This window comes from Drosophila persimilis, unplaced genomic scaffold (genome assembly GCF_003286085.1).
Source record: "Drosophila persimilis strain 14011-0111.01,24,50 unplaced genomic scaffold, DperRS2 tig00000002-arrow-pilon, whole genome shotgun sequence".
Lineage (NCBI taxonomy): Eukaryota > Metazoa > Arthropoda > Insecta > Diptera > Drosophilidae > Drosophila > Drosophila persimilis.
In genome coordinates, this window is record NW_020825289.1 from 6100902 (window position 1) to 6127757 (window position 26856).

Consider the following 26856-nt stretch of genomic DNA (forward strand, 5'->3'; position numbering starts at 1 on the left):
GTTCCTCTCCCCACCCCACTCCTCTCTCTCTCCCTCTACTCCTGGCTAACTTTATCCACTAGAAAGTGGTTTTCTGCTCTTGTTCCAGCCCTTAAGCTCTTCCCAAATCTCGAACTTATTTTCAATTATCATGTCGTCTTCCCTTCAGTACTCCCCCCTCCCCCCATCCCGACTGCACTTCAACTCCGCTACGGACGCTGTAGCTCTCTCTATCCCCCTCCTGCCAGAACTATCGCCAGCGAGCGACGCCAATTGAACCACTTGTCCACGTTCTCCCACTCCCACTCCCGCTACCAGGGTGACTGGGTGACTCTCACTCTCCCCCTCTCCCACTCCATGGCGGGTCCTGCTTGCTCTCTCGTTATGTCGTTGCGGTCAGCGGTCGGTGGTAGGGGGACGCCGCGTGCCCGTGCTTCCCTTTTGTGTGGATTGTGTTTGTGTTCTCTCTCTGTCTCTCTCTCTCTCGTTTTATTTTATTTTATTTTGGTTTGCACGCGAAAAGGAGACAGAGAACTGGTCTCATGCGTGTGTCAAAGAGCAGAGAGGGGGTTGGGGCAGGGGGCGCACAGGCAGAGGCAGTGACTGAAGCAGCCGGGCAGGAGGTGGGGAGAAGCCACCACATTGACCTCGCGCCTGCCGCCTGCAGCGTTAATTTATAATTTACTCTCTCCGCCTAGAACCCAACTCCCGTTCCACCGTCCCCCCTTCCCCCCCTTGCTGCCTTGAGCTTCCACTTTTATTATTATTATTATTTCCTTTGCCACCCCTCCCGCGGCAACAAAAACAGCCACAAAAGGCCAGCTCCAACGTCTCCGCCTTCCCCCCTGCTGCTCCTGCTCCTGCTCTGGGAGCCATCGTCAACTTTTTGCCACTTTTGACTTTTTTACATTTGCCGACGGGTTCGTCCGGGTCGCTCCCTGCTACCCTGTGATGCGATCGCATCAGAATCGATAGAAAATACCTTAAAAATGCTCACTTTCAAAGTGCTTCTTCGTGGCTCTGTTGAAGGCTGGAATGGGCTGGGGCTCTCTGCAAGGGTATCAAAAGTTGCAGCAGCATTCGTTCCTTCCTTATTTTCACTGTTGTTGTTGTTGCGGTGCCCGTCCCTTCATTTACTCTAAAAGGACCAGGAGAGAGGGAAGTCCCATTTCCCCACCGAAAAAAAAACACCTCCCACACTCTACCATTCCAAATCCCCTTTGTTGTTGCCTTTTCAACTACTGTGTTTTTTTGTTGTTTTTTTTTGCCTTGACATTTGTTGTTTTTGCGGAGTTTTTGCTTTTGTTAGCTTCTGTTTTTAGTGCCTTAATTTTGTGTGTTTTTTTTTGTTTTCCCACTGTCTCTCTGTTGGTGTGTGTGTGTGTGTGTGTGTGCGTCTGCCTTTGTGTATGTGTGTCTCTCTCTCGTTTTTCTTTCCTTTTTTTGCTTTCTGCTTTTTTAAATATTTGTGACTGTTGGCCCCGCGACTGTTGCTCATCCTCGTCCTCTTTCTCTCCCTCTCTCTCTCTCTCCCTCTCTCTGTTCCTTTTACTTGCCGTTTAACGCGTTTCGGTTTGTTTTTTGTCTCTTTGTTGTTTTAATTAATTTGTAAATTTACTCGAAAAGATTAAAAGCAAAAGAGAAGCAAATTAGCCTGCGACCCCAGCAGGAGTTCCCCTGCCCCTCGCCTCTTTGCCGCTAACGAATGCAGATGTATGACAGATGTCAGAAGGAGAAGGCGGAGAAGGAGAGGGAATTTCCATTGGGACATGGGCTTTAAAAATATATCAAAAATAGAGACCCAGTAGGTCTTCCCCTGGAACTTCCATCAGACATTGATCATCAATGAATCTACCCTCATCTTTAATCCAAAACAAAACTCAGCCCACAAATATTTCCAATCGAAGCCTGGCCCCTGGCCTATAAACACAAACATTCCTTCTAGACAGTCGATCGAATTTCCCAGCGAATCTCCGCTTACATAAGCAGATCCCCCCCCACCTCCTCCCCCCTCGTCACAGCAAAGACAGACATTACTTTTGCAAAAGAAATTTATTTGCAGCTGTTTTTTGTTTCTAAGTATTTAACTTTTGGATTTCTCAACCGCAATTGAGGCAAAAACTTTGTCATTCTCGGATTTGTGTCTGGAATATTGACAAATGTGTGGCAACGATTCAGTAAGGGGGGGCAGTGGAAAATTTCAAATTAAATAAACAAAAACAAAAACCAAAAAACTCCCAAATGTGCAATTAAAAAAATTTTACAGTCATAACTTTTTATTATGGAGCATAATTCCGACTTTTTTATGGAGCACGGCCCTGAAACCTAAAACCTTCAACGAGGAGCTCCTCGTTTCGTGTTTAATTCCGTTTTCCGTTTTCGTCCTGTTTTCCGCCCCCCACAAATAAATTTTCTTCCCTTTTGGCACGCAATTTTCCCCACTCGAAATTGGCTTCGACTCGTTTCTGCTGCGATTTCGTAGGAACAGAATATATATGTAGAAATAATTGCATTATAGCCCGCACCCGACGCCGACGCCGACTTTAATGCGTTTGCGTTTCATCAGATTTTTGTTTATTGGTTTTTCGGTTTCAATTTCGGTAGTTTTTGGGGTTTTTCTAACTTTAGATTTTATCGCGACACGATTTCTGGTTTTTGTTGGCTTTTTATTGAAGCCAAATGTCGGACACGTGGATGGACCTCTGTACACTAGACGGTAGTTTTTAAGGATGCATCTTAATTGGCATTTTGTTGGGGACTAAAATATAGAACGCGTGCGGGGCCAAAGGGTGCTGCTGAAGCCGGATTAAATTTCCTTTTTTTATGGAATGGAAATCTGATCAAACAAAAAATATCTGAGCTCGAAAATAGAGAGAAAGGGATATATAAAGATATATGATCTATGATAACGGAATCCGTGAATTCTGGTCACATTTCTTCTTTGGGAAGCCTTGAAATGTGTCCATCTTCAATCTCTTCCCCGTTTTTCCTCTACAAAACTCCGCCTTTCCTTTCGTAATCCTCTGAAGCAGAGTGCAGTTCTTTTCCTGGGGCTTTTGTATAAACAACTAAGTTGAGTGCCACGTTCCCCCTCCCCGTCCCCCCCTCTGTGGCGCCGCTAGAACACCCACGCACCCCTTTTGTGGCTCCCTGCAGAGGGGAGCGGCGACGGCGACGGCGACTAGGCGTGAATTATGACCTATTGAGACCTCAAACAAGGCCCCAGCCAAGACCTAACAACAACTCGCACTCACACACACAGACACACACACAGGACGCTCTCCCTGTAGCCATGCCCCTACCCTGCCCCCCTGGGCTGTCGACAATCTTTTACTTTATGACTTTATTCTGTCCTCGTTTTATGCATTTTTTATGCCGCTCCGTTGCGGTTTTCTCACTTTGTTGGTCGACAAATCCACTTTTACCCCTTTGGCAGGCACCCTCCTCCTCCTCACCATCACCCTCCCCTTAATGTACCCCCCATTCCACCCCTGGCGTCTTTGTTTCTGCATTATTTATGCATTATTCAGTGGAAGAGACAATTATTGGACGTCCAATGGGTGTGTGGCTTAATGTCTGTTGCAACATGTGGCAGGAAGACGGGTAGGAGGGTGCCACGTTAAGTAGATGCATTTGCAGTGGATTAGGAACTGTTGAACCAGGATATGATCTATGGATCTGTGGTTAAAAAATGGCATCTCATGATCCCCCCTCTCTTCCCTTGGGTACTGCCGTCTTGTTTAGGCCTTCCCGTGGCCCATTTTGTATTAGTTGTGGCCTGTCCGTAGGGCTGCTGGTCAACAGTTGGGGAGCAGCAGAAAGGGGGAACAGCAGAAGGGGGAGCAAAAGGGGGATGAATGATTTTTGCAGGCGGTTTTTGCCTGCGTTTTTGTCTTCTTTGTGAGGCGGCAGCAGCAGCAGCTCCTCCTCTAACGATGAAAAAATGTTTTTGCCCTGTGCGTGTCCCAGAGCCTGCTCTCTGTTGTGCTCTCCTCTCCCCTTGCATACCCCCTCCCCCGCCGTATGCACGTATGTATGCGTGGCCTCGCTTAGGAGCCGCAAACGCACACAAAAACTCAAAAGTAAAAAAAGAAAAGGGGGAAAAATGTTGTTTTGGTTAAAGTTAATCCCCATTAAGGGGGCGGCAAGGTGGGTGTGACCGTCAGCAGGTGGTCCTTCGGGGAGGGGTGGCTGGAAGGGAGGGAGCTGCAGCGACACTCAATGGCACTTTCCATTATGGCCATAAAGTGCCCGGCTGGCTCGCTGGCTGGCCCTTTGCTCCAAAAGTGGTCTATGTCTGCGCTGTCTCCTCCACCCTCCCCCCTCCCCCTCTTCAGGGCTTACGCAATGCTTTTTCGCCCTTACTCTTTCGACATAGAGGAGGAGAGACTCTCCCCAATTAAGATCGCGTGACAAGCTTAGTAAGCTTAACTAACTCTAGATTTAGTGGAGTGAAATTTACATTTGTCGCCGGACAGCACCAGCTCCCAGAGAGCGAGCGAGTGGGAGGGACAGATATCACAGGAATATCTGGCTATATACTAAATATAGCCTCTGATTCACTGAAACTATCAGTGTTATCATAGGGCGGGGGGCGGAATGAAACAAAAAAGGATTTCTCACATATAATATATGAAAATTATAATTTTTTGGAATTTGCATTTTGAAATTAATGATGGCTAAAAGGAAAAAACTTACAGTTCAATGGGCTGGAAATATTTGTTCGGTGGAAAAATGCTTTTTTTTTTAAGGATTCTGATTAATTTCATAAATTAAACGAAATATAAATGCATACAAAATTAAAAAATGTAGAACAATAGTTTTGCTCCCACAGTGGAAAATTGTAAAACGAAAATGTTTTCATTTACATTTTGACAAAAATATACAAATATTTGATTTAAATCAATTTCAATGAATAGTAATTAAAATATTTAAAATAATTAATAATTTTAACAATTAAATTTTTAAAATAAATAATAATAATTAATTAAAAAACAAAAAATAAATGCAAGAAAATTAAATATGTATTTCGCTATTAAAATAAATATATTTCAGATTTAAATTAAATATATTTCACCTTTAAAAGACAAATATTTCACATTAATAATATATATTTTGCATAAATAAAATAAATATATCTAATACATAAAATTCTCGTTTCATATATAAATTGACTTGATTTCTTATTTCGATGAAATATTTTCATTATTATCGTTTAAATATATATTTTTGAAATATGAATAAATATATTAATTTAATATTATTAGTAGTATTTATTTTCAAGCGGCACCTATTTATTGGTAGTTGTCTCAAACGAGAGAGCTTTGCAATGAATGGAAAAGTTACACGCTAAAAGATGCGCAACAACTTTTTGTAAAACTTTTCCTTAAGATAAGATGGGAAAAATCATTATTTTGTGCATGCGATTGCAGCTTCAATTTGAAGTTTGAAGTTTGACTTTTATGGTAATTAAAAAGGCTAATAAAAAGCAAGAAAAAAATATTCAAAGATAAAGTGCGAAGAAATCCAATTAAATTTGCGGCAAAGCCAATTAACGGGACAGGTGTCTGCCGCGGGGGAGGGGAGGGGTATGGGGACCGGCAGGAGACCATCCTGCCGTCAACCATCAGCTGTGCAAATACACAGATACATCTGCATAAACGCATAGACCGCCAATTAACGCACACACACACACACAGAGAGAGAGGGAGAGAGAAATGTAGAGAAAAGGGACTACAGAGAGACGCTTCCTATCGTTCTTGCCACCCCCCCTGCCCTCTGTCCCTGCTCTCTTTTAACCAAAAGAAAACGCGCCGCATCAAAGTAAACTTCACACCCGCCCCCTTCCATTCTCCCCCCTCCCTCCCGTCACTTTGGGAAAATGAAACATGCCTTAACCCTTGCGTGTGCTGTTGTGGCGCTATGCTCCCAATGCCTGAAAGGGAAAGCCATGCACCCAGCCTCTCCCCCTCCCCCACCACCATCTCCCTCCATTCTCTCTGGCGGCACATTTGAAAATAATTTTCCCGGCATTTGTTATCCCTATGAAATGTGCCAAGGATATGTGTGGCAAAGGGCCGACTGGGACTGGGACTTCCTCTGTGGCTGTGGCTGTATTTTCCCTCTCTCTCTCTCTCTCTCTCTCTCTTTGTGTGTCTGTGTGTCTGTGTTCGTGTTCCTGATGCGCCTTTTGACTCGTTACGCGGCACTGCTCTGCTTTGCTCCGCTCGACAAATATCCCACGAGTTTATCGGCTTCTGTACTGATTTTACCCTGGAAAAAAAAGCGAATGCGCGGCAAAGGGATGTCTGTGATCTTCAGAGATCAGAGATTCATGGAAGAGTGGCTGCTTCGAAGCTGTTTAGTCATTGGATACCCATTGTATCTCACTTTTTTAATCGACTAAAATCAATCTTTATCTGAGCTTCTTTTAGTGTTTTTTCGTATCATCGGAAGCCCAGTAAAAGTTGTGAAAAATAATGGGCTTTCCTTTCAAATTTTATGCCCGATTATTTAAAAAAAAAATATGTATATATTTATAAAATATATATAGGATGAAAGGCGGCAAAAATTATCATTAGAAAGAAATAAATAATAAAATTAATTATGGATTTTTTTTATAATGTTTATTTATTTTTTTATGTTTATTTTTAATAATATTCAACATTCAAAAATCAGGAAAAAATTATGATGATTTATGGGATATTTTTATTTTTTACACGGTACCCGCTATTCTCCATTTCTCTGCCATTAAACCTTTTTACACCTTTTTCCTTGTGTTTTTTTTTACAACATTAAAAAAAGAAGAAGAATGGGAAAAAGTAAACAAAATCCAGGTTTGTGGTGGGGGCGGGGACTCCATTAAATAAACAATTTTTTGTCATAGATACAGGATCCCGTTTATGTATATGTATCTATTGCATAGAGGTGCAGATGCAGATACATATAGAGGCGTACCCACACGCAAGGGGGGGCAAAATTGTTGACATTGAAATTTTACGAGCTTTGGGATCACACTGCCTTTTCCATTTTCCATGCCACACACAGGGGAATCCGTTTACACCCATATCCAGGCATGTCCCTTCCTTTTTTTGACTTTTAATTAAAACAAAACAAAAATCGTAAATGAAAATGAAAAATTTTCGGAAAAAATGTGAGAGGGAAAACCGGGTTTGTTTTCCTGGCGGTCGGAAAATTGACTTGATTTTATTTGCTTTTGATATTTATTAAGTGAAATAAAAATATGTATATTCATGAAAATATGCCCTAAAGAGTGTCCAAATATTTTGGGAAAATTGTGTGCATGCCCCACCCCCAACCACCGCCCCCAGAGGTATGCCAGTTTTCCATTTGACAGAATTTTGTAATTGAAGAGTTTTCCCAGCAGGTGAAAGTCAGAGAACAATGCAGCCAATTTCCAATTAGCAGGGAAAACAAAAGAAAACCTGCTGCAGTTTACATCAAATTTAAGAGGGAAAAAGGATTGTATTGCACTTTACCTTTAAGGAAATATTTGCAAAAAAAGGGGAAATCAAATATTAAATGCCATTATTTAAATGAGCGACGCCCCCATGGCCACTTCTTGAGGGAAATGTTGAGTTTTCCAGCGAAAAGATGGTGGGAAGAGCTCTGTTTCAAAGAGAAATTCTCAAGTGGAAGGAAAATAAAGAAGCGAGAAATGAGATTCCTTTGCTGCAAAGAAAGCCAAGAGAGAGGGGGTGTCTGGTGGGTGGCGGGGTACAGAAATAGAAGTAACATTCTATTATTAACAATGCCGTCTCACGTTCCGGGCAGGCTGCAAGGAGCTTCTTGCCACTTTATAAGCAGCGTTGGGCGGCAAGGGGAAGCAAGAGCAGGGGCAGTGGCTGTGGCTGTGGCTGGGGTTGGGGCTGGGGCTGAGGCATGGTGGACAAGGACCATGGCTGACAATGAGAAGAGCAACATGAAACAATGGCTGCAACAATGGATGACTGCGACAGACGGACGGAGGGAGGGAGGGACGGAGGGAGGCAACGCTACGACGATGTCATCATCTTCAACAAAGTGTTGACATCTTTTTGTCCATTCATTGTGTGGGTGGGTGTTCCGGGAGTCCATCCATCTATCCATCTGCTGCTGCTGGAGGTCCTTGCAGCAGCCAACAATCCTTGACTAACGCTATTCGTCCTTTTTAATTAATTTCACTTACTGCAGTGTCTGTCATTCCCCCCTCCGCCATCCCCTCTCTGCCACTCAATCTCTGCCTCGATTCACTTCTGTCAATGTGACAGGACCCCCCCCACCCCCTCAATGGCACTTCACGTGGAGTTCTGCTTCTTTTTGGAGTTTTTCTTCATAAATTTATAAGCGTCACGTTGTTGCCAGTCGCACATACACATCTACCACCTACTCACTGCACACGTGCCTCACCTGTGTGCCCCAGATAGACACAAGACAGACAGGACACACCTCTCTCTCTCTCTCTTTCTCTCGCTCTCTCAGGAAGCAAAATGAAGAGATCAGAGAGTGTGCTTTGGTGCGGTGTAGGAGGCGACGTCACAGATACAGACACAGATACAGACACAGATACAGATACAAAAGAAAAGACAAGAGACAGCAAATCACTTATGCAAATTGGCTAAGAATTTTCCCGTTTATTCCACGCTTTTGCAGACAGACGGAGCAGGGGGGAGGCCATCCCCCTGGAATATTCAAAGCAAAACTCTAAGGAGGAAAATCAATTGAAAAGTAGCGAAAAACTCGGAGAGCAGACTTTTGTGGAACCTTTTTCCCCCATAAATCTGTATCCCTGTATTTCTCTGCTCCTTAAAGAGCTTGCCACGTTGCCGGATTAAAGCAGGGAAAGCAGTACGAAATGATTCATAACTCTGCCGGAGATTATCTGGGGCACACTTTCACACCTCTTCCTTTCGTTCCAGATAAGCCACACACAGACACAGACACACACAGCACCAGTACCCCGTAAGATATATCTTATCTGTGGGGGAATGCTTTCCCCCCCTCCTCCTCTCTCCACCTGGCAACAATTACTCGTTATTCGTTCACACCTGCAGTGCGCTCCACAGTCCGTCCGGCCATTACTTCGTTTCCCCAAAAATTAAATAACCATCTGAACTCGAGAATTCCGGGTGCTCCACGTTGCTCCTTTCTCCTCCCATAAGTTATGGGTCTCTCCTTCGCCTCCTGTGTGTGTGTGTGCGTGTGTGGGTGTGGAAATTAGATTTCCCCAAACAACAGGTTTCCATTATTGTTTCCCTCTCTCTCGCTCTCTGGGCTCACCTGTCAGCCGCCTCCCATTCATCGTGCAGCGCCTTCTGAATTTTCTATCCCAATTCCATTCCGTTTTACATAATACATAAATATTATTTTATATTTGCTTTTATGTTTCCTTCCATTAGTTTAATTCCACAATGTTCCATTCCATTATTTTCTATTCCATTTAACCTATATATAACTGTATATTCCCAATACCATATTCCATTCCATTCCCTTGTTGTCTCATTGTTCCGTTTCACTATTTTTCCTGTCGTTCTGTGCCTTCAATTAGGTTATTTTCCATTATTTTACTCATTTTGTTCCATTCCACTTCGTTCCATTCCATTCCTCTCCTCTAAATTGGAGTCCTGTTATGTTTTGGGGTCGCAGGGCCGGCTCCCATGGCTCGAATCTCGAGTGGCAGCAATAGGCACAGCATAAATAAGCAGGCAACCTGCGCTGTCCGCCTCCTGCCACTCAGGTGGCAACATGCTGCATGAAGAAGGCAGGACGGAGGACGGAGGAAGGGCGAGGATGGGTGGTGGCAGGTGGCAGGAGTTGCCACTCGTCACTCACCCGTTTCGCCATTTGCCATTCATGCGTCGTGCTCGTGCTCGTCGTCGTCCTCGTCCTGGTCTCTCAGACATCATTCATACAAATGTCTGAGCCTCCTTCTACGACTACTCGTTTTGCCTGTGCTGCTCCGCTCGTGTTCTGCCTCTCCTCCTGCCCCTCCTCGTCCTGCTGCTCCTACTCTTGGCTTTTATTATTTATGTTACTCATTCGACTCGTATCCTGCTTGTTGATTGCTTTGCCTACACGTGTAGTTTGCTCCTCTGTTACGCAGTGGCTAGAATGTCTGCTTTTCCTTGCTTTTCCATGCTTTCCCTTGCTTTCCCTTATTTACCAATTCTTGTGGCTCCTTCTTCAGTAGCCTCTTCACTCCGCTCTTTCTCTGAGGGGAGTGGCTGGTGGAGGGATCTGCCACGTCTCGCGTAATATTATGAATGGCAGCTCATGCATTGTATCCACTTTATGCCACTGCCTGCTGCCCCCCCTACCACTCCTGGCACTGCTTCTGCTGCTCCTATGGAAATATAAAGAAATTTGTGGCCGCCTCTCTCACCTTTAACACGCCTTCTAGGGGCTCAAGGAGGGGGGGAGGGGAGGGCATGCCCGTAAAAGTGTCAATGTGTCCCCCTCTCTGCCCCTCTTCCCCTCTGTGTGTTTATATTAGAAGAATAGCCTGTAGGAACCCCTCCACTCCACCGCTTTTGGCCAAAAACAAAATGCGTTCAAGAAAACCGGTAGAGTGGTGGGAAAAATAAAGTAGAGCACATAAAAGTAACACATGAGAGAAAAACGAGAGGGAAAGTGTTTGTCGGAGGGTGAATGGGGGGCAGGGAAGTTTTCCACGGAGGGGGTGGGGGCAGGACGTGCAGGAAGAGTGATATTACTTAAATCTTTGCATTTACCTTGGAATTAAGTTGGATATTTCATACCTCAAAGCGAGACAGAGAGAGTGAGAGAGGGAGGGCCTAGAACCCTATGGTGTGCCCCCTGACTTTTACTTTTCCTGTGCATTTACTTTCCCTGCTCCCCAAATCATCACCTTCCCCCCCCCCACCCACTTTGGGCTAATAATAAATTGAGGTCAATTTGTTTTGACTGAAATGTTGAAAGGTTGACAACAAATGTACTCCATATTCCATTCCATTCCATTCCTGCAAACAACAAATTCACGCACTTTATTTGTTTCCCTTCCTCTCTCCCTCTTCTTACCCAAATTCTTGTTAAATATATGAAATATTTATTCACTTATTATTTACACCGTCATCGAGTCTCTGGTGCCCCTTGAAACACATCAAGAGAAGGGCCTGCCCCTGCCCCCTGCCCTGCGCTGCCCTGCCCTGCCTGCTTCCTTTGGTCGAGGCTCTACTGTAACCTATCCATGATATGGCCCAGGGGCCAAGGCTGTTCCACGCGGTTCCTTAAATATGCATTTAAATATTGCATTCCCCATTAAAACGGGGAGGTGGAGGGTATACATCATTAAACTTATTGGGTACTATTTTTCTGGACAGAGGGGAGGGGATATGGCAAGGATTACGATTTTACGAAGGATCTTTTCTGCTTCAAATACACACGTGTGTGTTTTTCTTCTCAGTTGCCAAAAGGGCTGAAAGGAAGGGGGTCCTAACTGCGGAACAATTACACTCCAAGGAGTAATTCCAACCGAAATGTATTCAATTGATTTTATTTGTTTTGTTACAGTAATATTTTGGTATTTTTTTTTTAGTTTTAGATATTCTTGTATCTGTTTTGATTTATTTGCCTTATATTTAAAGCGCTAATCACAAAAATATTTTAGTGCTATAATTTAAATATGTTTGCAAGTGGATTTTCAATATTAAACATTTGTTTAATCGTGATTGATTTACTTTTTTATTGCAATCTAACGTTTAAATTTTTAATTTTAATGCTTAATTTTTTTTAGTTTTTTATTTTTAATTAAAAAAAAAATACATCAAAAATAAGTAAATAAATAAATAATAAATGATAAATGATAAAGAACAAAATAAATAAATACAAACACTAATAAATAAATATGTACATAAAAAATAATAAATAATTATACATACATATATATATCTCAAATTTAAAATGTTATTTTACTGTCATTTAGTAATTTATTCAATTTTGAATTATTTATTTTTAATTTATATAATTATTTAATTTAGTAATTAATTTATTAATGATTTATTTATTTTTGATGTATTTTTTTATGGATATTTTTATTTAATTATTTTTTTTATCATTGATTATTTATTTATTTTTTATGTATTTATTTATTTATTATTTATTAATTTTTTATTTATTTATGTATGTACTTATTTATTTATTATGTATTTATATGGGATTCGATTTTCTTCCATTTTCAATTAGAATTGGAATTACTTCACACAACTTCAACAAAACATCGAATCCACACACATTCCCCCATCCATCTCCATTTACCCCCCCTTCCTCACACTGTTCCCGCCTCTCAATTGCATTTCGAATTTGAATTTCTGGCGATTCTGGCATGAAAATTCCACTTTGTAATTAAGGAAACTTGATTGAACACGTTCCCGAATGTGTCCGTGTATGTGTCCGTGTATGTGTCCGTGTGTATGTGTCCGTGTGTATGTGTATGTAGATGGAGATGCAGATTTCCCCCAAGCATTTCCCCGAATCTGCTCCACATGATGCACTTTACACCACCAAAATATATATGGATCGTTGGAGAGGGCGAGTCCCCTCACGTCCTCTCGTCCCTGATTCAATTTGCAATTCGAATATGTTTGCTACATCATGTGGCATGTTCTGTTCCTCTTTGGTTGCATAAATGAAAACTAATTCGTGAAAATGTTTTTCTTGTTTCCCCCCATTTTCCTTTCAGTGGCGTATGTCAGCGAATGGTGGAAAAAATCGAATCCGTATTGAAAAGCCGAGCAAATCCGTGGAGAAAAGATGAGTAAAACAAGCGAAAATAACAACACGAACGAGAAACAGCGGACAGCGGATCCTCCATTGGGAAACAACTTATGAGAAACACTGGAAAAACACTGGAAAAACCCTCCCCCCAGAAAAACAGAAAAACTGATTGAAAAACCAAACGAAAAGCAAGAAAAGCGAAAGTACAGATAAAAGAAAACAGTTAAAAGGTAATAAAAAAGGAGTACAACAGCAAAGTTTGGAAACTGGAAAAATACACCTGGAAAATGGATAGGGATAGTTTTTCCTCTGTTCTTACGGGCCCACGGCAAATGCCGCTGGCCCTCTTCCTGGCTGTGGCCACTGCCGCTCTGATGCTCTTCCAGGATGCGGTCGAGGCCGAACAGCATCCGGCAACCGCCGATGAAGGTAAGTGCTGCCTCTTTCTCCTCTTTCTATTTTTGTTAGCCTCCCAAAAGTTCTCCTAAATGTACAGTTGCTCTCGCGGTAGCAGATCAAGTGGAAAAAGAGAGAGTAGAAATGAAACCACAATGGGATACCCTGTAAAGGGGCTTCCATCTCTAAAAGACAGTTAGAAAATCACCCAAAGAACGTATCTTTCAGCTTCCGAGTGTGTAATCGATAGATAAAGATAAAGATAAAGATCATACTATAATTATTTATGGATCTACAAAGTTTGATTCCCGGAACTTATCGCCTTTATTCCGAATATAATGATACCAAAAAAAGAGGTGTAGAATAAACCCAGAAATAACAAAAAAAATATAAATAAATAAAATAAATAAATAATAATAAAATATGAAAATATTTGATTTAATAATATTTAATATTTCATGTTTAAAATAAATATTTATTTAAATTAAATATTTTCATTTTTCGTTTAAATTTATTACCTTGATTTATTCTATTCTTTATATTTTATTATATTATTTTATTATATATTATTATTTTATATTTATTGTATTTATATTTATTATATTATATTTTAGTCTTTGGTCTTTATTTAGTCTTTATTATATATTTTAGAAGATATAAAATATGAAAATATTTGATTTAATAATTTTTAATATTTCACGTTTAAAATAAATATTTTCATATTTCCATTAAATTTATTTCCTTGATTTATTCTATTCTTTCTATTTTAGTCTCTTTATTTTTTCTTTATTTATTTCCTACTTTTTAATAATTTCCTAAATTTAATTTATTCGATTTTTAAGTAATTTATATTTATTTTCATGTTATTTATGTTTAAATCTATTTAAAACCCGTATATTTATTTTAAATATGGCTATAAAGAACAAACCCCTTTGCTCGAAAATTACTGGGTATTAAAAAAAAAAAACCAAAAAGAAGAACAAAACTAATTTTCAAATTGCGTGAAAACCTCAATTGAAATATAAACAGCAGCATTAACCGTAACCGCACAAAAATGAGCGGTCGAAAATATTTTGAATTTAATGCAGGGTTGTTGCAACAAAAACAACAGCAAAAGCCACAGCAACAGCAACAAAAACAACAATAATTTAGATATTAACACTTTGGCATGCAAGGGGCATGGAGGTGGTGGGGGTGGGGGGTAGGATGCAATCGTTGGGCTTCAGTGATTGTCGATTCTCGAGACTCGGAATTCCAATTAAAGAATTTAATGAAATGAATTTTCATTCGAAACTAAAGGATCAAATATACCACACGAGGGGTTTTATAATGACATTTCATGGACGTTCAAAAGGGGAAATTAGAGAACACATCAGCAAGGGTTTTGTTGTTTCGTTTGTCCCCAAAACCCCGAATCGAACCTCAAGCTATGATTATGTTTAGTTTTTTTTTTTGTACCATTAGGTAAACGAAGGCGTAACCTCTCCAGGGCCAAACATCAACATCTGGCATCCGAAAACTCAAACACATTCGTTCTCCGTCATTCATTCACTGAGTGATTCCAGGGTTAATTGCAAAGGGAAATGGAAAATAGAAAACAGAAAAACAGACAGAAATGTTGTTTTCATTTTTTGACTCGGGATGTAATTGAAAACAGAATAATAGCAAAGGGAAAAGGCAAAAGGTTCAAATGTCAATGCGGCACTGCTGCCGATGGAAAACCTTGAAAAATGATTGGAGCACTGGAAACGGTAGAAGAGTGACTAAAACTAGTTAATCGAAGACCCTAAAATGTGTTTAAATATCACTAATAAATATACATATATGTATGTTTTTTTTATAAATAAATAAATTATCAAAATAAGAAATAAGTACATTGTTTGTGAAAAACATCCCCTTTAAAAATCTCATAAAAATTATAGTTATTTTTTGTGACTCTCTCGCGGATCTGCCCATAAAATTGCAGCATGTGGTAATGATGTCACAGTTGAGGGAACTCCCTCTCGCCTCGTCACCCCTCGTCACACCATCCCCCCCTCCTCTCGCAACAACCAATCATCATTATTGTCATTGTCATCGTCATCAGAGGGGTGTCGCGCAGCCCGAAAATGTGATTTAAATTCGATTATTCTCAATTATTTTGTTAGATTCAATTCATTTTCAGTTTTCGCAGAGTCACAGAGTACCCTGCTATCCTATATATAGGGAAAAAAGTTTTTCTGTTCTAATTTTGGTTCATGTTTTTATTGGTTCACTTGAGTGGTTTTCGGTCTCCGCCGTGACTCCCCCGACGGAGAGCAACGCGACGTTGCATTTGTTTGATTGAAATTGATTTTGTCCGCCTGCTGCGGCGGGAGGGGTATGGGCTGGGATCTGTCCCCCTCCCCGTCCCAAAGGCAGAGCCAGAGTCCGGAGTCCGTATCTAACAGTATTTTCAAGTACTTCTGCCTGTTACGCTCCACTCCCCCCCCCCCTCTACGCTCACTTGACTCTGTAATAAAGATTAAATTCTCTCAGTGGGAGAATCGAGTATGGCAGGACTGTTCGGTCTCTCATTGGCTCTCATTGAGGGGCAGGGGCAAGGCGTGGGGGGAAGCTAAGTGCTTTCAGATGCTGTTGCCGCCGCTGTTGCCTGTTCTAAGGGTAATCCTCTTTGTAATCCTCCCTCGAAAGTACATCCATTGAGGGGGAATGGAATGCCAATCCATAAGATTTGACTTATTTATAACACCATTTCGAATGATTACAATCTCAATTGTAAAAGATAGAATGCACTTGTTCTCCCAAGAGGCTCTCCCACACACACAAAAACTATTCCACCATTCCCTCCTTCACTCTCCTCTTCTCCGCTACTGTTCAAAGAAAAAAGGTCAAAGGGTCCCTAACGAGGTCCTTACATACATATATCTAATCAAATATTCAACGGATAAACGGCAGACCGTGATTTCATGGCTGCGATAAGCAAATATCTGCCATTCCACCAACAAATTACTTGTTAACAAGTGCATTTTAATGTTCCAACGTTTTTGGCCAAATTGTGGCAGTGGCAGTGCCATGTGTGTGTGTGTGCCACAGGGGTTGCCATACCATCGAGTGGCCACAACTGGCATTCATGTGTGTTGCTTATGGCATGAACAAAGCCAAAAAAAAAAAAATAACCATCTAAAAACAAGCCTACAAATGACCCACCGCCCCTCCCTCGCTGTTGGCCAATTGGCATGGAAAATTGTGAAATGGTTTTTGTGCTTTGTGGCCCTTTTTCCTGCCACCAGCAGCACTGCCACAGCCACTGCCACTGCCACAACTGACTTGCCTCTGCCTTTGGCTCAATTTCTATGTAATTTGAACATGCAAGCCGTTTGTTGGCGCGACTTTTGGCCAACACAATGCGCTAGTTGCGGCAGCTAGAGAGCGAGGGTGGCTAATAGATCTGCTAGATCTATGGATTATAATTATTCCAGGACAAAATAAGTATATTCCAGAATTAAAAAATGAATTAATAATTAAATTGTTTAAAAAACATAAAAAATATTAAAATAATACAAATAAATAGCCTTAAAATTCTATAAAAATAATTACGAAACTCCACAATTTTCCATCGTTTCAATGGGATTTTCAAACAGCAAAAAAATTAAACATATTTTACAAATTTCATATATGTAAAAATGAACACTTTTCGAGGGTTTCCCATAGAAGAAAACTCAATGAAAACCGTTTGACATTTCCCGTCGCCTCAAATCAATTCAATTTGATTCGTTTTGATTTTCCGTTTAATTTGAAAATAATACAAAATCCATTCAAATTTTCCACCCATTCACGATTAAAGTGTTAATTTTCTAATTTCAAATCTAATTGAATGTCGAAATTTCCCAATTTTCAATTCAACGAACAGGGGGGCGGGGGTGGAAGTGATGACTATACAGAAGGAAAGGTCAAAAAGTGCTTTGAATAAATTATAATCCCTAAAAGAAAAAACCAGAAAAAAACGTAAAAAGATGTTGTCGTGGGGTAAGAGGGGGGGTGGGGGAAGAGGTCTACCGGTCGTTCGGTCGCAGATGTTTTGACGCAGAAATAATCCATTAATTCAATAAATGTATTTCTGGGGATTTTTGTCTGTTTCCCTTCCCTCCCTCCCCCATCTACTCAGCACTCCACTCTTTTTTTTTGTTTTTTTGTTTTGTTTGAAAGTCAAATATTTGCACAATAATTTGTGGAAAAATGTAGAAATGCTGGTGTTACAGGAGCCGACCCCGGCCCCGGCCCCGCATTCGTATCTATAGCCGTATCCCTGATCCGTGGGGGCAGCATCTGTTGATGAAATCAAAACCAATGCCCAAAAAAACACCCCCACCCCCTCCCCTGTCAGGAGAGCTGAGGCTAAGCGTTCGGGCAAATATTCGAACGGTACGAGTCCTTTTCCCTATCATTCGGAAAACATCCTACGATGGCCCGCTGCTCATTTTAATCTTTGATTTTTCCCCGAAAATATTGGCACGACGCCGACGGAGGGAGGGGGGCAGAGAGGCTAAGCACACAAACATGGAAGCTGCAGGAAAAACATGGAAAATACTTGAAAAATTACTCACCCGCAACGCGGAAGAGCACGGCAGCAGTTGGGAATGAATGAAAATTGTGCGGAAAAACCAGGCAAAACACAAACACACATACATTTTTAAGCAAATACACATATGCACCGCCGCCGCAGCAGGCAGCAGGCAGCAGTGGCATCAACAGGGGGCAACAGAAGGCGAGGTGGCAGGCAGCAAAGGCAGCAAAGGCCGCAGAAGGCACGAATCAATGGGCTCAAAATATTAAACCGTTCGAGTTTCCATGCTGTCCTCCCCGCCCCCCCGCCCGCACACATGGAAAACGTCCAGGTCGAGGTCCACTCGTCCTGCATTCTGTGGATGCTGATTCCGATTTTTGCTCGAGATTTTTCCCGTTTTGTGTGGCTGTGGCGGCCGCCTTTTCGATTTGTAAATTGGCACTCAATGAATCAATGAATTTCGCTTCGCTTCGATTTCGATTTCGTTTTAGTTTTTATTCTCCTCTGCGGCCGCAATTGAGAGCGAGGGTAGAGTGAAAAGTTCTAGTAAAAGAGACAGGGAGAGGGAGAGCGATGTTTGAGTGGATTTTCTTTCCACTCTTGCGCCGAAATCCCTTTATTAAATTCATAATTTTATCCAGTTTGTTTATTTCCCTTCTCTGGGCCATCTCTAACTTTTCTTTCCGCCCTTTTTCTCATATGCTTTTGGCCTCATTTTCATCACTTTTGACGTTGTAAGCCGTCTGGCCCATGGCGTACCCCACATTCGATCTCGAACCGAGTGGATGCTCTCATATTTTGTTTTTGTGGAGATTTTTTAGCGGATTTTTCCCTCTGTAATGTACTTGACCCAGTCCTTTGGGGGGGACTAGTCTCTGTGGTGCATGCCACTCACACTAGTCTCTGCGGCCTGCCTCTCAGACCTTCTGCCACAATAAACTGCTAAAAGTGCAGTCGCCGTGTGTTTCTCGGTCTCCATCTGGGCCTTCGGGTTGTCTGTGGCCCTGACTGTGGATTTGAGAGAAGTGTCCTTTCGTCCTTTTTTTTTGTTCAGGGTTGGGGGTGCGGTATGTTTGTGTGTGCGCGCCTCTGTGGCATGCTCCATTTATGCGCTGATATACGAAATTATGCTGAAATCACGTTCCCACACAGCAGGAAATGCAAGGAGAAGGGGGTTCTACCACACACATAGCAGGACGGCAGGAAATAGAGTGGGGAGGGGGCAACACAGAGGGGGAGGAGAGCCCTAGGAGTGCTAGTGGGTTAGTGGATAAGAGCTTCACTTTCCGCGCTCTGCTGCATGGGGAAATCTCTGGCAAAGGAGCTCTAAAGAAAAGTGCTTCCTGCATAAGCGATTTTCCGCCTTCCCACATTCTCTCTCTCTCTCTTTCTCTCGCCCTTTCCTTTGATGTATTTCCTTGTTTATTTTGTACATATATTATTATTATTTTATGGTATTTTTACACATTTTCATTGTTTTTCCAGCATGGACATGGCCAAGAAAAATCCCTAGTTTCCTTTCCTTTAACTTTGTGGAAAAACAATAATAATCCCTTGATCGATAGCCGGCTCCCTCCCTCTTCTGTTATTTTTTGGTAATTTAGGAAAATTATATGTCATGAAAATCCAAATCGGGAAATGGAAAACTAATTGGATACACACATTGGGAAACACTTCAATAAATTTTTAATGCCTTGGCGGGGGTGGTTCTGAGTTAAAGCGATGGAAGGTTAATGGGGAATATTTAAGAAGAACATGAAAACGTCCTGCAAATAGAGGAGAAATTTATCAGAGATATTCATAGAAATAGCCAAATAATTCTTGAAATTCGGTAAAAAGAGAAATCGCTTTCTTCAGCTAAAAATATAAATATAAACATATATGTACATATGATAGAAGAATGGTATTCTTGGGGATAGGTAATACAATATATCTAAGGAAATATAAAGTTTAAGGATCTCTCATGGGAGATCACAGAATGTGAGAGGGCAAGCCATTCAAATGGCAAATAAATAAAGATTTATTCTTGAAATGTGATAAAATAGTTTGAAGGTTAATATCATCCTCTCTTCTCCCTTCCCAATGAAACACAATACCAATCGCATTAAAGCGTTGAATTTGATCCAAAATCAATTGGTGAATCTTTATGGATGCCATGCCTCCTCTAAGCATTTAACGATCACACCTCCAAAGAGCTAGAGAGCGAGAGACGGAGTCGGAGTCACATGTCACCGTATTTCCATTACAATGGTAGTTGTGAATGTGAATGTGAGTACCATTCATATCCATTCCCCATCCATTCTATCCATCCATCGAATGATGAGGCCAATCAGTAGACAATTTTATTGCTGTGCCACAATTTCTCTTGGCCTGTCGTTTGGAGTCACTTATGTTCTACCTTCGTTTTGGGCCCAATGATAAATGGTGGGCGTGCTGGTGGAAATCACCAGAGAAATCACCTCTCTGTCTCTCTCTTACTCCCCACTCTTGGTGAGGGGGAATGACATGGCAAGTGACATGGCCAAAAATCAAATCATTGTCGAGAGTCCTTCGCCGAATCGCTTTTCTCTCAAAATTAACTCGAAAAAAGGAAAAAGGATGCTTTCGAAATAATGGAGATTTATCAATCGCATTATCCAGCCATCAATCTTGTCGAGAAAACTGATAGATGAGCCATTATCTGACAAATTATCTGTCAGAGAAACAGAGCGGCACAGATGGAGAGCAAGAGAGAGAGAGTATGATGAGAGAGAGAGAGCGCACGTGTGTTGGATGAGGTTTACAAATTAGAGACATTTCCTACCCATAAATATGCTCGGTTTTTCCCCAAGGCGATTGATGGGTGGTCTCTAAACAATAAGACTGCTGCTTCCTTTCTCTCTCTCTCTCTCTCTTTCTCCCCTCCTTCCTCTCTTCACTTATCTCCCGCTTTTAAAGAGTGAATTTTATGAGACGCCAAGCATGAATATGCTTGAATATTCATGAATAACGCTTGACAATATACGAATAATTTACAAATTAGTTGCGCTCCCCCCCTGTCCACTGTTGTCTGTCCTATCTTTGCCCTGCCCCGCCCCCACCGCCTTAATTTGTTAATGAAGTTATCAACGATTCAAGCTAGTTTTCCGGCCCCCCCCTCTCCACAGTTTTCCCCAGTTTTCATTTGCATATCTGCGTTGCCGTCGCCGTCGCCGAGAGACGTTGTTTATGGATCTTTATAATCTGCTTTTATAGTTTGTTTACTTAATTTTTTGTGTTGCTTTTTTGACATTTTGCTCCAAATTAAAAGAAAAAACCCCGAGACTAAGGCAATATTTTACTAGAAGGAAAGGGAGAGGGAGTTGGGCAGCCACTGGGTAGGGGAGTGGTGGCAGACAGGCGCTGACGTATAAATATTCCCCCCTCTAGCTCCAAAAGCAACAAAAATTAAAACTAAAAAAAAACTTTGGAGCGGAAGTGGCTGTGCGCCGCCAAAAATGGGAGGGAGATGGAAAACCCGAATGCAATAAAAACAAAAATAATAATACGCACCAAAAAGAACAAACAAAAAATTGTGATATTGCTGTTCCAGTTTTTCTAGCGGTTCGAGGAGGAAAATAGAAAAGTGAAATGGTGAAAATCCAGCAAAAATATGCACATGAAATTTAGTTTCAATTCCACATAAATCGGTAGGGCTTAAAGCTGTCAACGAGCCAGCGAGATAGAGAGAGGAGGAGGGGGAGGTGGGAGCCTTGAAAATTGCAAAAGGAATTGGCTAGGAGAAAAAGAGAGAGGGAGTGTGACAAAGTGTACATATATACATATATGGGACGAGGTGTTCCAAGAGAGTGCTGTCTCTCTCTCTGGCTGGATTTTTAAATTATTGTATGGAAAATGTATGGAACCACGTACATGTGCCAGGAAAAGCTTTTTCTTCATCCAGTTTCGCTTCACTTTGTATAACAATGTATTACACCTGAAAAAATGGGAAAAATTCGTTTTTGTATAAAACTTTGTATAAAAATATATGTACATATTCAACAAAAATAAAACAAAATTGTGTGAAACTATTTACATTTTTCGCTTTCGTTTTGGAAAATATGCACCCTTGCTCCTTGTTGCTTTACTGATCCTCCTTCTTTCCCTTCACTACACTTTTTCCACTTTTTTCGGCTTTGCTTCTCATTCTTTCACTTTTATACTGCTTTCTTTTGCGACGCGTTTCTTCCTTCTCACTTTTTTCGCTTTCATATACACTCGAAATAAATTTGGTGAAATTTGATTTTATATAACACTGTATAACACTCGAAAAAAGGTAAAAATGTTTATAATTTTCATTTACTGATATTCCAGTATTGCTTTTTCTAGTTCCTACTGCTTTCCCATCTATTCACTTGCACTGCACTGCACTTCACTTGCACTTGCACTTGACTTCACTTGCACTTCACTTCTCCCACCCTTGCTTCCTCTCTCATTTTATGCTACTTCCTTTTCCTTCGCTTTGCTTCCATGATGGCCATATCGCTTTCATATGCGTAACACTCGAAAAAAATTGTGCGAAATTTGATTTTATGCAATATTTGGTATAACATTGTATAAAACTCGAAAAAAAAACGGACAAATTGTTTATATTTTTCATTTCTTGGAATTCGTTGCTCATTTTCCAGCCTTGCTTTGTCCTGTTCCTACTGCTCGTCCCATAACTTCACTTGCACTGCACTTCACTTGCACTTGCACTTCACTTCACTTGTACTGCACTGCACTTCACTTCGCCACTGCTTTTCATACTGCTTCCTATTTCCGCTTTCCTTTTTGCACACACATTCCAGGCTATCTGCGGCCCCCTTTACTTATTTCACTTCATCTCTGCATTCCCTCCTTTTTGATCTGCTGCTGATTTGAAAACATTATTATAGGATTATTAATCACTTATATGCAAAAAAGCATTCGCATTATTGATTTAATTGCGCAAATAATTTAATCCGTGTACTGGCCAGGCGTTACAGCTTAAAGCATACAGCAGCTAAGGGCGTCACAGCTTAGAGCATACAGAGGGCAAGCTACTTTTCTTTCGTTTAACGAGAAATGCCTTCGGCGAAAATGTTCCTAATATTTTGTGCAATATTTATTGCATTTTTCTAAAGTTTTCCTTTCTTTACCTTTTTTGCACCAACACTTGCGTGACCGAACCGACCGCTGCCCTCTGAGTTTTTTTTCGCGAACTGAGCGTGAGGCTTCGGCGCTCTGCTTTTAAAAGAATCGGCTCACCTGATCGACTTCCAATAAGAGCGACTTGTGGAGAGAGCGGGTCATGGGAGTAGCAAGTGCAGAGCACTCATTTACCTATGTTGTCACTCAATTGTTTTAACAGCGCTGTAACGTAAATGTAAATGCTTTGTTATTGTTAATTAATTATTTATCTGTGTAGAATCATTAACATTTGCCATTATTAACAATTAACAATCATAAAATATTTAGTGAGTGAATGATATTTTTGTGTTTGATGGCCAAAACTTTTCTCCCACTCTCCCTCTCCCTGCCGTTGCTCTCTTCAGAAGCCACTCTTATTGGAATATCATTACGAACGCCGGCAGCAGCAGAGCAGAGATTCGTGGAAGCAGGTGGAAGTGAGGAAATAGGAAGCATGGCAGCCAGAAATCCAAGTGAAAGAAGAATTAGAAAGATGGAGTGTAAAAAGAACAAGCAGGAAAAGCAATTTTAATGCTCGTGACAGTTCGGGGGCGGCTTTGGGCTCAGGGCCTTGGCTTTATTATTATTTCTTTGATGCTGACAAGTGCCGCCCGCTCCCCCGCTCTCTCAACAACAGCCACTGCTGTGGATGGTGTTTCTGTGTATGCTATTTTGTTCTTTTGTGGATCGCGTGGTATGTAGTTGTTTCTCTTGGATTCTGGATGCTGTTTTGACTTTTGCTGTTGCTGCTCGCGTTCCCCCGTGCTCTCTCGGGCGTACGCCGCCCATTCATGGGGCCCCTAAGTGGCTGAAATGTTTTTGTGCGACATAATTAATGATCAACAAATTCCCCTGACATTTTGCTTTCATTTGAAGTTGACGCACGCACACAGCGAAAACCGGGAAAACTGAAACCAAAAGTTAAAACTGTCCAAACACGCATACCATGCCCCCGCCTCTCCTCCACACTCCACCCTCCTGCTGCCTATTGATCATGCTCCACTACATACATACATACATCCCTCAAGTCATGATCCACTGCGCTGCGGCTGCTGCGTTCCAGGCAATTCCCATTCCTATGCTGCGCTCTCTCTGGTGGCTGCTCTCCTCTCCCGCCTCCCGTCTCCCGTCCACTGTTTCGACAGTGAAATGATTTTGAGTAATTTATTTTATAGTCGCGCTGAAGTATTTATTATTTGGAAAAGCGCCGAACAATGCCATGATTAATTTTGTGCTCGCAGCCCCTCCCTGCGCGCGTGGAAGTGGAGCAAGTGGAAGACCGCACTCCCTCTATTCTGTTCCCCCCTTCCCAGCTCCCCTCTCCCCTGACAAACTAATCCCTTGGAAATTCCTTGCGGCCACGTCTCTCCCCCGCTCGTTGTCTTCCTTGGTGTGCCATTGATTGCCGAAAATTTGTGGGTTGCGTCTGCTGCTGCTTCTCTTCGCCAGCTGGTATCGGGTATCACGATTTTGAGCAAATGTTTGGCACCGCAGAGAAGAAAGGGTATTGGTATATTCGAACCGTTGCCTGACATGCAATACCTCTGCTGCTCTCCTGCTCTCTCGCTCTTGTACTCCCACTCTCTTTTGCATTTTTTGTACGAGTCTCTCTCTTGTAGCTGCGTGTTATTTATTCGATTTGATTTCTCCATCGTTCCTCTCCTTCCAGGCAAAACATATTGCGGCAAAGTGGCCTTTGTATCGGAGCTACTCCTCGCCCTCCCCCTCCCCCTATCCATATCATCCAGTTCTTTTTCGTCCTGCCTTTGGGCTATAATTCAGAATCAATCGTTATGGTTTTGGCAGCTTGCAAATTTTTGCTTTATTATATCATATTAATTTTATGAGTCTTGTTTTTCCTAAACCAAGACCCCCCCTTCCTTACTCCCCGCACCCCTTGTTTGGTATCGTTTTCTCGTTGGTTTATTGCATTTAAAAGATATTTTTCATATCCCATGAAGCCTCATATTGGGGCATGCCCCATAGCAGCACCACAGAAAAGGAAAGGAAAACAAAGGAAACGAGAAAAAGTTTGCTAAATTTCCTAAAGTCATGCAAACATTTTTTACATATATCGATTTTTTCGCCTCAGAAGAGGATGAAGCCCGCACGGGGGAAAGGCACAGGGAGGCCATGGTGTGGAGGAGGGTGGGCCAGGACTTGTTATGACAGGCTCAAATTGGGTGCTATCAAAATTATATATTATTTTGCATAATATCTTCTTTGGCTTCGGAGTGGAGTATATCTAGGATAGGTAATTTGATGCGGCATGAATTTCGTGTGGCACAACGATTAGGCTGCCACAGAGCCCCCCTCTCCGATGGTTGCACTTCTCTTAAAGCGAATTTAAGTGATGGAAACTTTTTTGGCTAAAGAAGCGGCAGCACTTAAGCACTCCGATAGTCTCCGATAGAGCTTTGTCAAAGGTGAGAGAGCGGGTGGGAGTGCGACTGGCAGTGGATTGGGAGAGCGCGAGTGGAAGTATTAGTGGGAGAGCAAGCAGCAATGGGAGTGCGAGTGGGAGAAGAGCAAAAGAGAGTGCCTGATGGAACAATGCAGTTGTTCTTGGTGGCCCGTCTCCTAATGCAGTCTGAAAGCTTCTCCTTTTGGCAGGGCGCGACCGAGTACACGAAGTAAAGGCTCAGTCTGCTTCGTGAGAGAGAGAGAGACGGAGGCGGCAGTGATAATAATTCCATTTTGACTTTTTGCTCTTTGAGTGTTTGAACAACAAAAGAGAGCCAGAGCACTTCCTTGCCGTAGAGAGCGAGAGAGCGAGACAGACATTTATGACCCTCCCCATAAACACGTGTAAATCCCTTTCATTATGGAAAAGTCACGATTTCCCGTGTCAATATCGTAAAAAGGAAAGGCAAGAACTACAACTGAAACTAAAACCTGGGAAAAACTGGGAACACTTACCAAAGGGCACACACGGCCACAAACCATAACATAACCATTCCGTGCATTCCGCCCGACGTTTTACCGACATTTCGACTTCTTCGAACATTCCCTCGGATCTTCATTGAGCAATAAAATCGAAACCTAATTGTTGCTCCCACATAATGGAAAGGTCTGGGATTCCTCTATCTATCCGTCGAGATATCTCTTGTATCTGTCCCGAATATCCGACCACCCCCACCCCCTCCCCATTCGGTGCACTCGATTACCCCCGAGGAACGATCTAATCACTTTGAGTGATGGCTTAGGTGAAGGCGACTCCGACAACGACAACGACTACGGGTATCTGCATCTGCTGTATCCATCCGTGTCCGAGTCCGGTTATCTATCGCCGTGTGCGTGCGTGTTCTGTTTGCATTTCCACAAATGTCAACAAAGGCGAATGCACTCTGACGTTCTACGAGTGGACTGGACAAAAGGTAGAGGGGAGACGGGAGACGGGATACACCTCAAGGGGGCGCTGCATTTGATGGACAGCGAAGCGAATGCGATAAGTGCAACCGTCTCCAACTCCCACTCCACCTCCCATTCCACCTCCGCCTCCTTTCAATTTCTAATTCACTTTCGGGTTAGGTGCATGGCACTGCCTAGGCCCCCCCTTTACCTAGACTAGGGGTGGAGCACCCATTACCGTAGCCAAGTAATCCATCATAAAATTAGTTTTGCTGCCACAAATGCAAAGAGTGGGAGATTTTTCAACCAAGATTATGGGAAAAGCGTTAAGCCACTCGTCGGGGAAATGTTTGTTATAAATAATATAACTATATTAGCGCGGGGGGCGGGGAGGGGGGCGCTGAGGAGTCAGGGTTACATAAATATTAATATAGAGAAATATTTTATATATATATTTTAGGTACCTGTAAGGTTATGCTTTGGGCAGGCAATGGACGGCCATCGTGTGGCGGATAGATGATGTGGGTCGGACACGCCATCGAAGCAGCAGGTGGGGGAGGAATTTCGAAGGGAAGTTCTAGAAAAGGCTGATTGGGGGATAAAATAGAGCGAGGGAACTTCTCAGAAGTCTAAAGTTGGTCAAAGTTACTGGATTTTACTTAAACATCTCTTAAAAGAAATTT

At 42.0% G+C, this 26856-nt stretch overlaps 2 protein-coding genes across 2 annotated transcripts in view; one reads left to right on the plus strand and one right to left on the minus strand.

Moving 5' to 3' along the window:
• LOC113565064 overlaps window positions 1-21748 on the minus strand; it is an 81548-nt gene extending 59800 nt beyond the window's left edge. The window contains exons 1-2 of the mRNA XM_026985318.1: window positions 21708-21748; window positions 21545-21608 (exon numbers count right to left, since the gene is read on the minus strand). The gene's annotated coding sequence lies outside the window, so the exon portion shown is untranslated. The remainder of the gene's footprint in view (window positions 1-21544; window positions 21609-21707) is intronic.
• The window catches only part of LOC6589925, a 33591-nt gene continuing 19669 nt past the window's right edge, over window positions 12935-26856 (plus strand). The window contains exon 1 of the mRNA XM_026985313.1: window positions 12935-13140. Coding sequence (XP_026841114.1) covers window positions 12999-13140 — 142 coding nt within the window. The 5' untranslated portion in view covers window positions 12935-12998. The remainder of the gene's footprint in view (window positions 13141-26856) is intronic.